At 44.2% G+C, this 15,629-nt stretch overlaps 1 protein-coding gene across 6 annotated transcripts in view; it reads right to left on the minus strand.

Moving 5' to 3' along the window:
- TNKS1BP1 (tankyrase 1 binding protein 1) overlaps positions 1-15,629 on the minus strand; it is a 411,008-nt gene that overhangs the window by 90,554 nt on the left and 304,825 nt on the right. For all 6 annotated transcript variants that reach the window (XM_040320876.1, XM_040320873.1, XM_040320875.1 and 3 more), the window contains 2 exons: positions 13,790-13,922; positions 2,724-2,882 (listed from right to left, as the gene is read on the minus strand). In XM_040320876.1, the coding sequence (XP_040176810.1) occupies positions 2,842-2,882; positions 13,790-13,922 (174 nt within the window). In that variant the 3' untranslated portion in view covers positions 2,724-2,841. The remainder of the gene's footprint in view (positions 1-2,723; positions 2,883-13,789; positions 13,923-15,629) is intronic.

Raw genomic sequence — 15,629 nt, forward strand, 5'->3', positions numbered from 1 at the left:
TTAAACCATCCATGGCTATCGCCCTCTATTGGACTAGGCTCCGATATAATGTCTTTTTTCTTTGTTTCTTTAGGGAAACCTTGTTTGAACCTTTGAACGTAGATTTATCGGGCTGGTTTTCTTCTTTTTCCTTCCCCCTATCTGGACAGTCAGTGGTGTCCGGAATAGTGTCCCGGTCCCCCAAAAAAAAAAAAAAAAAAAGGGAAAAAAAATTCTCTCATTAAGTGGGCCTCGCTAGCTTTCATCATCCTCATTAGACCTAGCCCCCTGTCACTGGGAAGCTATAGAGCTAATTTATTTGCCTCTAGCCAATTGGAGACTTCCATTGGGTCATTATATCGTATTCGTACTCTTTAGTATTTTCGTAACACTCTTTTTTCCGTTTCCGTTTTTTTCTGTTAGTTTATTTTTCGTTGAATCGAGATTCGTATTTTCGTTATATTTTGTATTCTGCCGCGTTCGTATTTTTAAAATGATTTTATTCGTTCCTTCGTTTTTACGTTAGTTTAATTTTCGTTGTTTTGTTATTCGTATTTACATTATATTTTCCATCATGCCGCATTCGTATTTTCGTAAAGAAATATATTTTCGTTGCTTTATGATCATTCGTATTTTCATGTCTAATTTCCTTTGATTGTAAAAACGTACTTTTGTAGATTTTATTGCATTCGTAATTCTGTTAGAATACATTTTACGTTTATTCGACACACTACTCGTCGTAATTTTGTAATTCGGATTTTACTGTGATTGACTTGACTGTCTTAGTTAGCACACACACCCTGTCTAGAATGAAGTCTAACGTAGAAGAAAACTAAAATATGTCAGATATTACAAATACAAATCTAGAAATTAGATGCACTGCAGTCTAACACAGAAAAAGACACAATGAGCAGGAGGTAATGAGAAAGAAGCTCATTGGGGGAAGGAACAAACCTCTTCAGAGGAAAGGGACAGCGCTCAGTGGCTATTGGTCAATGTCCAGAAATATTTCAGTACTAACGAAAGCTAATTTACATTATTTAGTATTTTCGTTGTTTTCATTTCAGTTTTCCGAAGATTCGTAATTTATTTTTCGTTAGTTTTGATTTTCGTTTTTTAGTCTTTGTTCGGCATTTCGTTTTCTTTTCGGTCTTCGAATATTAGTAAGTTTGCATTTTCGTTCATTTTGTTTTTCGTAATTATTTTTTTTTTTGGGGTTCGGTATTTTCGTTGTTTCTATGTTTTCGTTTCTTTCATCTTTCGTATCTTCGTTGTTTTTCATATTCGTTATTTTGAAAATATCGTTATTCGTTATCAATTGCGCTAAACCATTCGTTCATTCGTATGTTAACGAATCAACTAAAATAAAGAAAATTGACGGAAAACGTATTCGTAACTTAAAAAATTGCACATGCCTAGCTACTACTCTGAGACGAGCCGGGTACAGAAGAGCATATGTGATTCTGTGTTTCTGAAGGGACTTTTTGATTGGTATAAACTCAGCTCTCCGTTTCTGTAAATCTGGTGAAAAATCGGGGTATATTGAGACTCTTACTCCATTGTATGTGATGTCCCCCATCTCTCTAGCTTTTTGCAGCATGGTCATCTTATCGGTGTAATTGAGCAGCTTTAGTAGCATAGGCCTTGGGTACTTCCCTTGCTGGGGTGCTTTAAAGGGGACCCTGTGGGCCCTTTCTATGGAGAAAAAGGGTGAGAAACTACCAGAGCCAAAAATTTCACTACACCAATTCTCCATAAAAATGATAGGATTTGAGCCTTCACATTGCTCCGGAAGGCCTACCACTCTCACGTTATTTCTCCGCAGTCTGTTTTCCATCGCGTCTAGCTTGAGCGCTTGGAGGTCTGTTAACTCCTGCAGCCCTTTGAGTTCCCCCTTTAATGGAAACAACATATCTTCAACTGCACTTAACCTTTCTTCCAGAGCATTCGTTCTTGCAACAGTCCGATGTAGCTCCTGACCCATGGATAACAATTCTTCCTTTAGACTCATTAACTGAGTGTCAAAGTTGACCATATAGTCCTTGCATAAGTTCACTGCACAAAACTCTGTACTCTCTTGTAATACTTATTTTTGTTCGGAGTAAAAATATTTTATCAAACTTACTTCCTAGGACAGGAAATCTGTAACTTGTTGGATCACTAAGCGAAAGTAAAGGGAAAAAAAGCCTGAAAGAAATAAAACGAATGCAGTCATACACTTTGAAGGATACATGTACTGAAAAGGGTCACTATGCTCTTCATTTAAGTGAAATTTGTCTTTTGGTGCATATGAATTTTTGCTGGAGATGCTGCACAGTTACTATCTTGGCAAGGTTACAAGTAAGTGGCATCTATTATAAGAACTGGCAATATTTATCATCAAACGCACACATAAGTAGCAAGATGTTATTAAAAAAAATCTCTTCTGATCCCTTTCCTTAATTTCTCGAGCATGTGCATAATAACAGTAGTTCCGCCTTTGTCATTGACATTTACAGGATGGCAAGCTAACATTAATACCAAGAAACATTATTGACCAGTAAATCACAAGCCCCTTTGTTAATGCTTTCTCGCTTTCTCGCCACGTATCAGTATAACTTCCCCAAAAGTGCAGTCACTAAACTGCTTATCAATCACTTTTAACCAGCAGCAGAATAGATCTTATCAGCTTTGAGCAGTCAAATCAAATTGCTCTGACTTACAAACATATACATGTATTTAGTCCTACATATTAATAGTGTTACCTTCAGAAGCGACGGTGAGATGATTCCACCAAAAATTCCTTTCTTGTTGGGAGATTTAACTGGCGATGGGGAATTTTCTGGAGTTTCATCAGGAGTTCCACCAGGAGATTTCTCAGCTTTATCTCTTCATCTGAGTTTCTTTCTGGAAGCTCTTTGGCTCTAGAAAAAAGTATGGACATTTCAGAACATAAAGAATCATAATATATGTGTATATATTGAAATGGGTGCATATATTATTTCTTAAACAGTTCTGTATTATGATTTTTTTTTATTATTCTATATGTTCTAAAATGTATATATGTAGCCAGGTGCTGGCTGTGTTGCTATCTTCATTCAATAGACACTTCTTCTAATGCTATATATGGAGCATTTTCCCTCTAGTGCTCAACCAGGAGATAATAACATAACTTCCTGAATGCAGAGGAAAGCCATTCACTATAGCAGAGGATTGTGGGACGTGTAGTCTGGTCATCTGAAGTTACCATAGACACTATACTGTTTGAAACTACAAGTTCCAGAGTACTGAAAGACTAAATGAGTTCTGGGCAAACAGATAAATTGGACTATTCTGGGCAGGCTCGCTCTCTTAGGACATGGGCTCCAAAGCTGCATGACCTGGAGGCTGACGCTCCAGGTGCTGCTGGTGGGCACCGTGGCCTAGGCAGGGCTGGGACCTTTTGCTCTGGGCACTACATCACTGGAAGCATGGTGGCTGTCAATGTCACCGCATCCGCTGCACTGATGCATGGGTCCACATTCCCTGCACATCCACTCGGTCATCACTGAGTTTCTGAGTCCAGAGGTGGCCAGTCGAGCACCTCACAATTTACTGCTGTCATTCTAGAGTCTGTGCAGGGACTTCTTGCCTCACAGTGCCCTGGGTATCTGTTTGGATTAGTGAGCAGGCAGAAGCCCATCTTATGTCTGACACTGTTCTCAAGGACACTGCATGCAGACACCGTTACACCTGACTCATTGTAGGGTCTTTGCTAGGGAACACATAAGACCTGTTTGCATCCAACCTCTTTAAGATGTTGTTGCCCTGTACATCTCTTGGCCCATCATAGGTAGCTGAAGTTCAGCTGAAGGGGAACTCCTACACAGACCTTTTACACTGATTACCCCTTACTTCTGTGGCATCAGGGCCTAGGGGGAGTGGACTGACTAAACATCTCCTCTTCTCCCTCTTGTTCTAGGGTCATAAATCCCTTTTTAACCAATTCATGATAACAATTTGACTGTTATGATCATATCTTTGTGTCTCCCTGTATTCATGTTGCTGCATTATATTATGTCTGTTATAGTTGGACTTATTTTCCCAGTAAAGTGATAACTTGCAAACCTTACTAATTATTGGTAGAATTATTGGGCCATCACAAGGTGGCCCAAGTGGGTGCTAACAATATATATATATATGTGAATGCCACGTCCTATTACAACATACAAGTTTATTACAATTTTTTTTAACAATCAAGCAGGGGTACTTTCAAAAGGCTAAGTGAACCTTGAGCTGAAACCCAGAACATGTAGAGCTGAGTTTATTCATCCATAGTCCCAACACACTCTCAAGTCATCCTATTGCGGTTCACATATATAGTATTTCACAAAAGTGAGTACACCCGTCACATTTTTGTAAATCATTTATTATATCTTTTCATGTGACAACACTGAAGAAATTATACTTTGCTACAACATAAAGTAGTGAGTGTACAGCTTATATAACAGTGTAAGTTTGCTGTCCCCTCAAAATAACTCACCACACAGCCATAAACTGCTGTCAACAAAAGTGAGTACACCCCTCACTAACTGGGCCCAAATTGGGCCCCAATTACCCTTTTTCCCTCCTCAGTGTCTTGTGACTCATTAGTGTTACAAGGTCTCAGGTGTGAATGGAGAGCAGGGTATTAAATTTGGTTTTATCACTGTAACTCTCTCATATGGTCACTGGAAATTCAACATGACACCTCATGGCAAAGAACTCTCTGAGGATCTGAAAAAAAATTGCTCTAATAAAGATGGCTAGGCTATAAGAAGCTTGCCAAGACCCTGAAACTGAGCTGCAGCATGGTGGCCAAGACCATACAGCGGTTTTAACAGGACAGGTTCCAATCAGAACATGGTCGATCAAAGATGTTGAGTGCATGTGTCAGCGTCATATCCAGAGGTTGTCTTGGGAAATAGACATATGACTGCTGCAAGCATTGCTGCAGAGGTTGAAGGGGTGGGGGGTCAGCCCGTCAGTGCTCAGACCATACACCACAAACTTCCCACCTCTGGGCCACGTTGGCCTGAGGCTCTGTTGCTGAGATGTAGGCCCAGGAGCTTCTCGGGCCTACTGATCCAGGGATGATCCTGTATCGCCTTGCCCTGCTGGAAGGGATTGAGCAATTGAGGACTCAGTGCGTGTGGTTACACAAGTCTGTGGCAGATAAACTTTTGAACCAAATCTACTTTCAATCAAGTCTGTGGCCAGAGACTATCTTTTGATCGGGCTTTGCACCGGCTTGCTAGACCAGGGCCTGTCCGGTGGTCGCTGAGTCCAGCATGGAGACAGTTGTTCCTCTGGACCTAGGAGAATATCCGTGATTCGCAAGTAAGATGCCTGAATCTCCCTAAAACCTCCATCCCTCTTTTTGAAGTTTACTTTAACCACTTAAGGTCCGCCTCCTGCACATATACGTCGGCAGAGGAATGGCACGGCTGGGCACAAGCACGTACCTGTACGTCCTCTTTAAAGCGGGGGTTCACCCTATAAAAAAAAAAAAAAACATTTTTTTTTTTCTTCTAGCATAAAATTCGGCATAGTAGCGCAAGCTACAGTATGCCTGGTCTTAATTTTTTTAGCCCCGTACTCACTGTTATATCGTACATAGAAGATTCCCGACTGCCCACGGGGAATGGGCGTTCCAATCAAGACGGAAGGTGATTGATGGCCGCTCTGGCGCGTCACGCTTCTCCGGATATAGCCGAAATAGGCTTGGCTTTTCACGGCGCCTGCGCATAGTCTGTGCGCAGGCGCCGTGAAGAGCCGAGACCTACTCCGGCTGTCTTCGGGGAGCGTGACGTGCCAGAGCCGGCCGTCAATCACCCTCCCTCTGGAAGGAAACGCCCATTCCCCGCGGGCAGTCGGAATCTTCTATGTACGATATAACAGTGAGTACGGGGATAATAAAATTAAGACAGGCATACTGTAGCTTGTGCTACTATGCCAAATTTTATGCTAAAAAAGTTGTTCTGCAGTTTGAAACACCGCTTTAAGTGCCCAGCCGACCTGGTACGAAGCTCCATGACCGTGGCCGCGTGACCCGATCGCCGCTGTAGTCCCGCGATTGGTCCCCGGAGCTGAAGAACGGGGAGAGTGTGTGTAAACACAGCTTCCCGTTCTTCACTGTGGTGCTGTCATTGATCGTCTGTTCCCTGATATAGAGAAAGACGATCAATGACGTCACACGGTCCAGCCCCCGCCCCCTACAGTTAGAAAACACATATGAGGTCACACTTAACCCTTCAGCGCCCCCCTAGTGGTTAACTCCCAAACTGCAATTCTCATTTTCTAGTAAAACAATGCATTTTTATAGCATTTTTTGCTGTGAAAATGACTGGTCCAAAAATGTGTCAAAATTGTCCAATGTGTGCGCCATAATGTCGCAGTCATGAAAAAAATCGCCTGACGCCGCCATTAGTAGTAAAAAATAAAAATGCAATAAAACTATCCCCTATTTTGTAAATGCTATAAATTTTGCGCAAACCAATCGAATAAATGCTTATTGCGATTTGTTTTATTCAAAAATAGGTAGAAGAATATGTATCGGCCTAAACTGAGGAATTTCTTTTTTTTATATATATATATATTTTTGGGAGATATTTATTATTAGCAAAAAGTAAACAATATTGCATTTTTTTTTTCAAAATTGGCGCTCTATTTTTGTTTATAACGCAAAAAATAAAACCGCAGAGGTGATAAAATACCACCAAAAGAAAGCTCTATTTGTGGGAAAAAAAGGACGCCAATTTTGTTTGGGAGCCACGTCAAACGACCGCACAATGTCAGTTAGAGCAAACGCAGTGTCGAATCGCAAAAACTGGCCAGGTCCTTTACCTGCATTTTGGTCCGGGTCTTAAGTGGTGTAACGGTCACCACCGTTTACGACCTTCCATCCCATCCAAGACAGCTTATCGACACTCCACAATCAGGCAAACGAACCCGACCCATAAGATTTTCCCCCAGAAAACGAGACACAGCTCTGTTTGAGGTTTAAAAACAGGAATGAATCTTTATTATCTGCAACATGGTAACACATTTCTCTTCAAAATACATCCCTCCCACCCTTGGGAACAGGGTGGGTTAAATTGTCCAATGACAATGGTGATACAGGTCAGGTGTGTTCAAACTTCTCCTTCAATAAACAGTCTTGCAGGGGGGGGGTTGCTGGAGTGATTCCCCCCCCTTTCCTCACAGCAAGACAATTAAACATCCCATAATAGGTATCCAGGACTGACTACCAAGCTCCAATCCACATAGCAGACTTAATTACCACAATAGACAATGGAATGCAATCCACACCCCATCCCTTGCATCACAGCATAGCTTACTAGTATACATCAGCCAACACACAATATATATATACAATATATACAATATCTGACCACATTAAATGTGACTAGCACAGACCATAGTGGGGTTCTCATTCACCCTGTGCCCCTAAAGTTAATCCTGTTACATGGCTCCCTCCTTGTGGAACACTCCGGCAGACCCGGCTTGATCCTTTTCGGGTCAACTTGGGGATGTCCGGAACTAGGAGGCCGGGATGACGTCTGTTTGCCGGGATAAACCATCTGCCTTGCCATCTGGCTTACCAGGTCAGTAGCTGATGGTGAAGGTAATAATGGAATTCAGTTCTGGAACAGTCACTTGCTTTGCTCTCTCAATGGCTCCCAAAACCTGTTGCTGATGCTCTTGGGCGAGATAAGGGCACCACCTGGATGCAAATCCCATTTAATCTTTTGACAATTTCAGCTGTTTGTGCATTTCAATGTTCAAGCCACGGGACATCTCATAATACATGACGTAGTGGTCGTTGCATCTCCGATTTCTCTCTGGCCAACTTGTCACATTCCCATTTTAGACTGTGATATTGTGCCGGATCTACAGTACATGCTCGGGGAAGATAGTCCTTACCCCCGGGGTCTCAGCAGCAAGCGAGTTGGTTCCAGCAACGCGGGTTGGGGCACAGGTAGTCACTGTGTGGCGCTTCAGCGGGACACATTGGGGCGTACGCAGAAACAAGGGGGGCCAAATCATTCCCCAGTAGTACATCTGCTGGCAAATCCTTCATCACCCCCACATTCACATGTCCCGAACCACACCCCCCAATCCAGGTGAACCGGGGCAAACGGGGTAGCCGGAAGACGGTGCCTCCCGCTACTCTTACGGCTACGGTGTCTCCGGTGTGCTGGCTCTCTGGGATGAGTTTCTTCTGTAGCAGGGTCATCGTGGCTCAGTATCACGTATAGTCCATTGGCTACCTTTCCATTGACCCGGACAGTCTGCCTGTGTTGCTGCCTGTTGTCCTGGTTAGCTGCTTGTATCGGAATCTGCCTCGTGTAGAACGCCCCACATGTTCTTCCTCCTCAACGCAGTGGGCCGCAGGCATGGATGTGCGGGGGTTCCCCCTTTCTGGCTGTCTCCATGACTGTGACTGCCTGGGTGGATTCAATGGACAGTCTAGCTTTCTGTGTCCTAGCTGTTTCCACCCCAAAACACCTGATGGGCTGTGAGTAGTCCTGGAGTTGAACCTGGGCTGCTGAGGATTAAGTGGCCGCTGGAGGTGGTGTTGTAGGACGGTCGCTGGGGTTTGTAGGCAATAGCCGGCAGGGGTGCCGCTGATCGATAATCCACCCGAGCTGTGGTCTTGACACAGAGTTGTCCAGTTTGCGGGCGTCTGTGTATTCGTCCGCCAGGCGAGCTGCTTCAGACAAGGAGAAAGGGTTTCTGTCCCGGACCCACTCTCTGACTTCCCGGGACAGTTTGTTAAAGAAGTGCTCCAGCAGGAACACCTGCAGCACCTCTTCCCGGATTCTGCTTGGCATCCATCGACCCAGTGGGATGCTGTGCGGTGTAGGCGGCATGCCCACTCGGTATATATGAGTCTCCAGTCTGCTTACTCGTCTCTCGGAACCGCCTCCGGTAAGCCTCCGGTGTGACGACATACCTGGCCAAAAGTGCTTCTTTTACCAGTCCATAGTTCATAATATCCTTGTCTGGGATGGCCCTGAACGCTTCACTGGCCCGGCCGGACAATTTCCCAGACAAAATGGTAACCCATTCCTCTGTGGGCACCCGGTGTAGGGCACATTGCCGTTCAAAATCCGCCAGGTACCCATCAATCTCCCCTTCAGTTTCAATGAAGTTCTTAAAAGCAGCAAAATGTATCTTTCTCCTTTCAGTTGGTGCTGCTGTAACTTCTGCTGCTGCAGAACGTCTTTGCTGTAGCCAATTTGCGTCCACAGCAGCTATAACTCGGTCTATGATCTCCGGTGGAGGGTTAGGACCATAGTGTGCCAGTCTTAGTTTGACAGCCCGATCAAAGCTTGCCTCCTCCGGGGTCCTGTCTGTTACGCTGGGCCTTTGCGTTAAGTTGGGTCTTTCCGCTCCATCCATTTGGACAAGTTCTGTGATCACGTCCATCTTCTTATGGTTGCTGGCTGGTCTGCCGCGGTTCACCAGTAGTCCTTGTAGCTGTCCTTTAAGCGATGGAATTATCCACTGCTGTGCCACCACTGTAAACGGTCACACCGTTACGACCTTCATCCCATCCATCGACACTCCACAATCAGGCAAACGAAACCCGACCATAAGATTTCCCCCCAGAAACGAGACACAGCTCTGTTTGAGGTTTAAAACAGGGAATGAATCTTTATTATCTGCACATGGTAACACATTTCTCTTCAAAATACATCCCTCCCACCCTTGGGAAACAGAGTGGGTTAAATTGTCCAATGACAATGGTGATACAGGTCAGGTTGTGTTCAAACTTCTCCTTCAATAAACAGTCTTAGCCAGGGGGGGGGGGGGGGGTTGCTGGAGTGATTCCCCTCCTTTCCTCACAGCAAGACAATTAAACATCCCATAATAGGTATCCAGACTGACTACCAAGCTCCAATCACATAGCAGACTTAATTACCACAATAGACAATGGAATGCCATCACACCCCACCCCTTTCATCACAGCAAGCTTACTAGTATACATCACGCAACACACAAATATATATACAATATATACAATATCTGACCGCACTAAATGTGACTAGCACAGACCATAGTGGGGTTCTCATTCACCCTGTGCCCCCTAAAGTTAATCCTGTTACAAGTGGTTAATAAAAATCTCTCTGCAGGAGGGAGAAAAAGAGACTGGGTGTGTGGCACAGACATTTTTTTCTTTAACCACCTCTTCAAAGAGAACCCCTGAGATGAGGCAAGGAACAGTAAGATAACGGCAGGCCCAAATCTAAATCAGCAGCTCCTACGGGGTAGTGCTACATGTGTGTGCGGCAACCAGGTGAGGAGTACAAAGGACCACGTGTGTCTTGCCTACGTCAAGCATGATGGTGGGCAGTGTCATGGTCTGGGGCTGCATGAGTGCTACAGGGAAGCTATAGTTCATTGAGGAAACCATGAATGCCAACATGTACTGTGACATACTGAAGGAGAGCATGATCCCCTCCCCTTCTGAGACTGGGCCGCAAGACAGTATTCCAACATAACAAACCCCAAACACACCTCCAAGACGACCACTGCCTTGCTAAAGAAGTTGAGAGTAAAGGTTTGGGGACTGGCCAAGCAGGTCTCCAGACCTAAACCCTATTGAGCATCTGTGGGGCATCCTCAAATGAAAAGTGAGGAGTGTAAGGTCTCTAACATCCACCAGCTCTGTGAAGCTTTAAATGGAGGAATGGAAGAGCACTCCAGTGGCAACTTGTGAATCTCTGTGTGAATGCCATGCCCAGAGGGTTAAGGCAGTGCTGGAAAATAATGGTGGGCCACACAAATATTGACACTTTGGGCCAATTTGGACATTTTCACTCAAGGATGTACTGACTTTTTGTTGCCAGCGATTTAGACATTAATGGCTGTGTTGTTAAGTTATTTTAAGGGGACAGCAAATTGACCACTGTTATACATACAAGCTGTACACTCACTACTTTACATTGTAGCAAAGTGTCATTTATTCAGTGTTGTCACATGAAAAGATATAATAAAATATTTACAAAAATGTGAGGGGTGTACTCACTTTTGTGACCATTGTGCATAGGAACAAAATTACAGGGCCTTGTATGTATTGTCCATGTTTGCACTTAATTATTCTCCATTTGTTCATTATTGGTGTCTTTGCATAACATGTCTGCATTATATACCGTATGTCAGAACCCAGAGTGTCAGAGGGGTTAGTAAGCTTGCAAGGCCAGGGCAACCAATGGGGAATATCAACTTCCAGCGGCCCTTATGGGGGTAGTGCTACATATACATAATTTTGTTATTTGTTTTTATATATTCTGAAATGTATATGTCAGGATTTATGCATTACATGGTATGTATCTATTCTGCATTTATGTGGATGTAGTAGTAGGATATTTGTGATATTCATGCAGTAGTAGAGGATTGTTGTGGATAGCCATGATGTGTAAGGGTTAATTGGGGTAGAGAGGTACTGCATGGGATATTTTGATCTCTTCCATTACTGTGATTGGTGTTCCAGGTCCAGATCAGAGCACTTTTTTTATGCTCCTTCCGGAACTTGGGAGAAAGCTGTGCCTCCGATTACGTCAAATCCTGTTTTATAAGATATATAAATGAGCATGGCCGTCTGGCTTTGGTCCTACCGAGGAAGCCCAGAATACAGGAGTACAGGGCCGTTGGTAGGGCAGTACAGGCAGTCCTGTTGTACCGGGCCCGGCCCCCAGCAGCTCCACAGGGGGGCCCGGGCAACTTGACAGTTAATTTCTGGCTATTAAAAAATAGAGCTTTCTAAACTTCACCCCTGTCCCCCGCTACTACTTGCTTAAGAAAAGGGGGTGTAATTACATTTTCCTGGGCCCCATCAGGTCATCAGAGGGGCCCAGGAGGGGGATGCCCATACACACTGCCTTCACTGGCGGAGTAATACTACGATGCATCTGCTCCACCTCCAGTCCTCATGTGCCGACTTACCGACTTGCCGAGACTGATGTGAGGCACAGGCAGATCTGTGGCTGGCAAGGGAGCAAGAACTTGGACACCGTGGCTGCAGTACACACAGTGAGTGGAGCATGGCAACTTATGATTATCAGCATTATGATACTCATGCAGGCAGCATAGTCAGCATGTGCTCTGTAATGGATCTGTCACAGTGTGTCATATTGCTGTTGGGTGCTTACTTTGTTATGGCTGTACTGGGTTATAGTTTGTAACACACAGTACAGCCAAAGTCAGAACCCAAAAGCCATTTGACACTGACAGATCCATGACAGAACACATGCTGACTGTGCTGCCTGCTCATAATGCTGGTGAAGATGAAGTGAGATGCTGCTTTACACTTGTATTTGGGGGGCAGTAAACATGTTCCCCCCAACCACTCCCCTTTAACCACTTCCTGTCCAGCAACATACTGGTACAATGCTGGATTGTAAGGGTGATATCTTGATCATCGCTACAGCAATGATCAAGATATAATTTTTTAGCCCCAGCGATTCTGCACAAAGTAAAAAGTAATCTTAGTGGCTAAGAAGCCCCTGGATTACTTTTACAGGCAGTCAGTGGAAGGGGTTCCACCACCCTCCTGCCACTGCCTTTACTGGGCTCTCCAATGCAATCAGGGGTCCAGTTAATGATGTGAGATGCGGCATCCAGCTCTTGGGACACAGTGAGTGAAACTGATGTCGTTCCTCCCACTGTGTGACGTCAGAAACCAGAAGAAATGACCGGCTTAAACAAGCATGTGATCAAACCGATCTACATTTGATCAGATGCTTTGGAGGCCAGAGGAAAGATATGGGGCCCAATAGACCCAAGATCTCTCCATAAAGGGTACATGTCACTGTCACTGCAATAAAAGAGATACAAAAAAATGAAAGACAGTGTAAAAAATTATTGTTAATAAAATAACATTTTACATTTTTTTTTTAAACCGCCGCTTTCCCCCTGTACTGATAAGCCATAATAAACGTGTGTGCATATGTAAACAGTGACAAATCTGCAGAGGTGAGGGCAGGGTAGTGGCCTGGGGGGGGGGGTTAAGGGCAGGATTAAAGGGGGCCCCATCAGGTAGGATGTACGGGGCCCCATGATTTCTAACAGCGGCCCTGCAGGTGTAATGCATATAGGGGGCTAAGACATGTTTTTTGCGGCCATTTGTTGGTCACGAGAGTCTAAGTGGTGAGGAGGAGATGGTTACATTTAATGTATCCATGTCTGTATCATAGCACTGAGTGTGCTTTTTTATGTGAGTGCCTTTTTATTCTTTGGTTTTAATAAAAGTTTTTTATACATGGAGAGCACTATTGGTCCCATTCTGTTTTGCATGCTATATGCCCATAAGAGCGGATCTAGGAAAGAAAAAGTCTGTCCAGGGAGCTGTGGATATTATAGCCCAAGAAGGGGCAAAAGCACATTTTAACCTTGATTTATGATTGGGGTCAATACAATAAGGTGAGCATTCACTATCGACATGAGGTTGAAGAATGCGAAACACAAGTGGTATTTGATGAATCTGAATATACGTAAATCTATCAAGGCACATTGGTGAATGTTTTATTTTTGGGGATTTTTTTTCTATAAATGATTATATATGGGTGTGCTATATCACTGTTTATGACTATATGCATTTAGGAGTGTAGTGAAATCATACATTGCACACTTCTGAATGGACTTTTCATTATTTGGGACTTTTTTTGGATATATGATTGTATAGGGTTGTGCTACATCACTGTTTATGATTATATGCTAGTAGGCTTATAAACCTTAAAATCTATATTCATTTCATCAGACAAGTCTCTGTGGCGTTTAATCATGAATCTCAATAGTTCCATACCTGTAGAGTCTCTAAACATCCAGTATTCAGGATCCTCTTCAGAAGCACAGGTTCCAGCAGGGGTCCTGTGGCCTCTTTTTTTGCCCAGAGAGGCTTTGCCTCTCATGAAAGATGTATCTAGAACAATAGTACCCTGAACAGAAAGCAAGAAACAGTTACAGAAACATGGGAATACAATGGTTAGGCAACAAAACTGAAAATTTATATCAAATACTTACCGTAATTTTCCTTTCCTGATGGACTCCATGGCAGCCTACGTGTGGGTTAATCCCGCCCCCTCATACCTCATAGGACCCTTCTCCCATAAATCTTTGCTCTGGGCCAGAGGCCGTGTTCCATAATTCAGCCTACTCCAGCCACTGGGAGGGAACTCCTGCTGCCATGGAGTCCATCAGGAAAGGAAAATTACGGTAAGTATTTGATATAAATTTTCAGTTTTCCTGACAGACTCCATGGCAGCCTACGTGTGGGAAATAACTAGCCATCCACACCCGGTGGGCAGAGCGCTGGACAAAAGCAAAAAAAGGTTTAATTGGCACCATCAACAGACAAGATATGTAAACCAAAATTAATGAGGCTGGCTCTATGCAGTAGTGTGCCTTGAACGTGTTACTTGAAGACCACAAGGCCGCCTTCCAAATAACTGCTGGAGCCACGTGACGCGAGGCCGCCCATGATTAAGACACACTTCTAGTTGAGTGAGCAGTCACTGTTTCTGGAGGTACCAAGCCCTTGGCTTTGAAGGCCCACTAAATGGCCTGAACAATTCATGCTGCGATATATATCTGGAAGAGGCAAGCATTCCCTTATTCTTCCCATAGAAAAAGAACAAACATGTGGTCGGTCTGACGGAAAGAAGCTGTAGCTTCAAGATACTGATGCCAAGCTTTTCCAATATCTAAGGGATGAACACAGGAATCCTCGGTAGATCTGAACGTTGGAAGAGCAGTCTCCTGATTGTCATGAAACACAGATGCCACTATGGGTTTTAAACCCAACATAGGAATTATAAAGGTTAAAAATGTCTCCTTGCAGCCCAGAGAGCTGATTTCAGAGACCCTCTTGGCCGATGTTATAGCCACCAAGAAGGCAACTTTTAGAGAGTCACTTGATAGAGGAGGACTGATCTTCATGTTCCAACTCTCTACCTGAGAAAAAAATCCAGGACAAGGGGAAGATCCCAATTAGAGAATCTTGTCTTTTTCTGAGGTCTGAGCTTTATTGCTCATCTAATCAACTACTGAGTAAGAGGGTGTCCAGCCCAGGAAACACCCGTAAAGGCAAAGATTGCAGTGACTTGGACTTGCAGTGAGCTGACTGACAATGAGATCCAAGCCTGATTGTAGGAAGCCCAGGATATCATGTATCTTTGGGTTATTGCAAGAACCTGCAGTGGAAGTGGCGTAGTCTGCAAACTTTTTCCAAATCCTCTGGTAGACCCTGTTGGTGCCTGCTCTAGTGGCATTTAATAATGTGAAGATGGCCCTACTTGGACAGCCTATGGCCTCCAACCTTACCCTCTCAAGAGCCAGATCATCAGATGTAGATGGGCCGGGCATGGATGTAGAATTGCCCCTTGTGATAGGAGATCTGGTCTGAAGGGTAGAGGAACTGGGTCCGGGAAGCCGAGTTGCATCAGCAGCGGAAACCATGGCCTGTTTTGCCAGTACAGGACTATTGCCACCATATTCTATCCTGAGCCTCAACAGAAACGGAGAATGACAGGAACCGGGGGAAAGGCATAGGCCCTGTGGAACCGCCAATGGTCTGTCATAGCATATACCCAAAAGCCTGGGGATACCGAGACCTTGTGTATTATCTCTCTAGTCTGAAGTTGCAG

This window comes from Rana temporaria, chromosome 8 (assembly GCF_905171775.1).
Source record: "Rana temporaria chromosome 8, aRanTem1.1, whole genome shotgun sequence".
Taxonomy (NCBI): domain Eukaryota; kingdom Metazoa; phylum Chordata; class Amphibia; order Anura; family Ranidae; genus Rana; species Rana temporaria.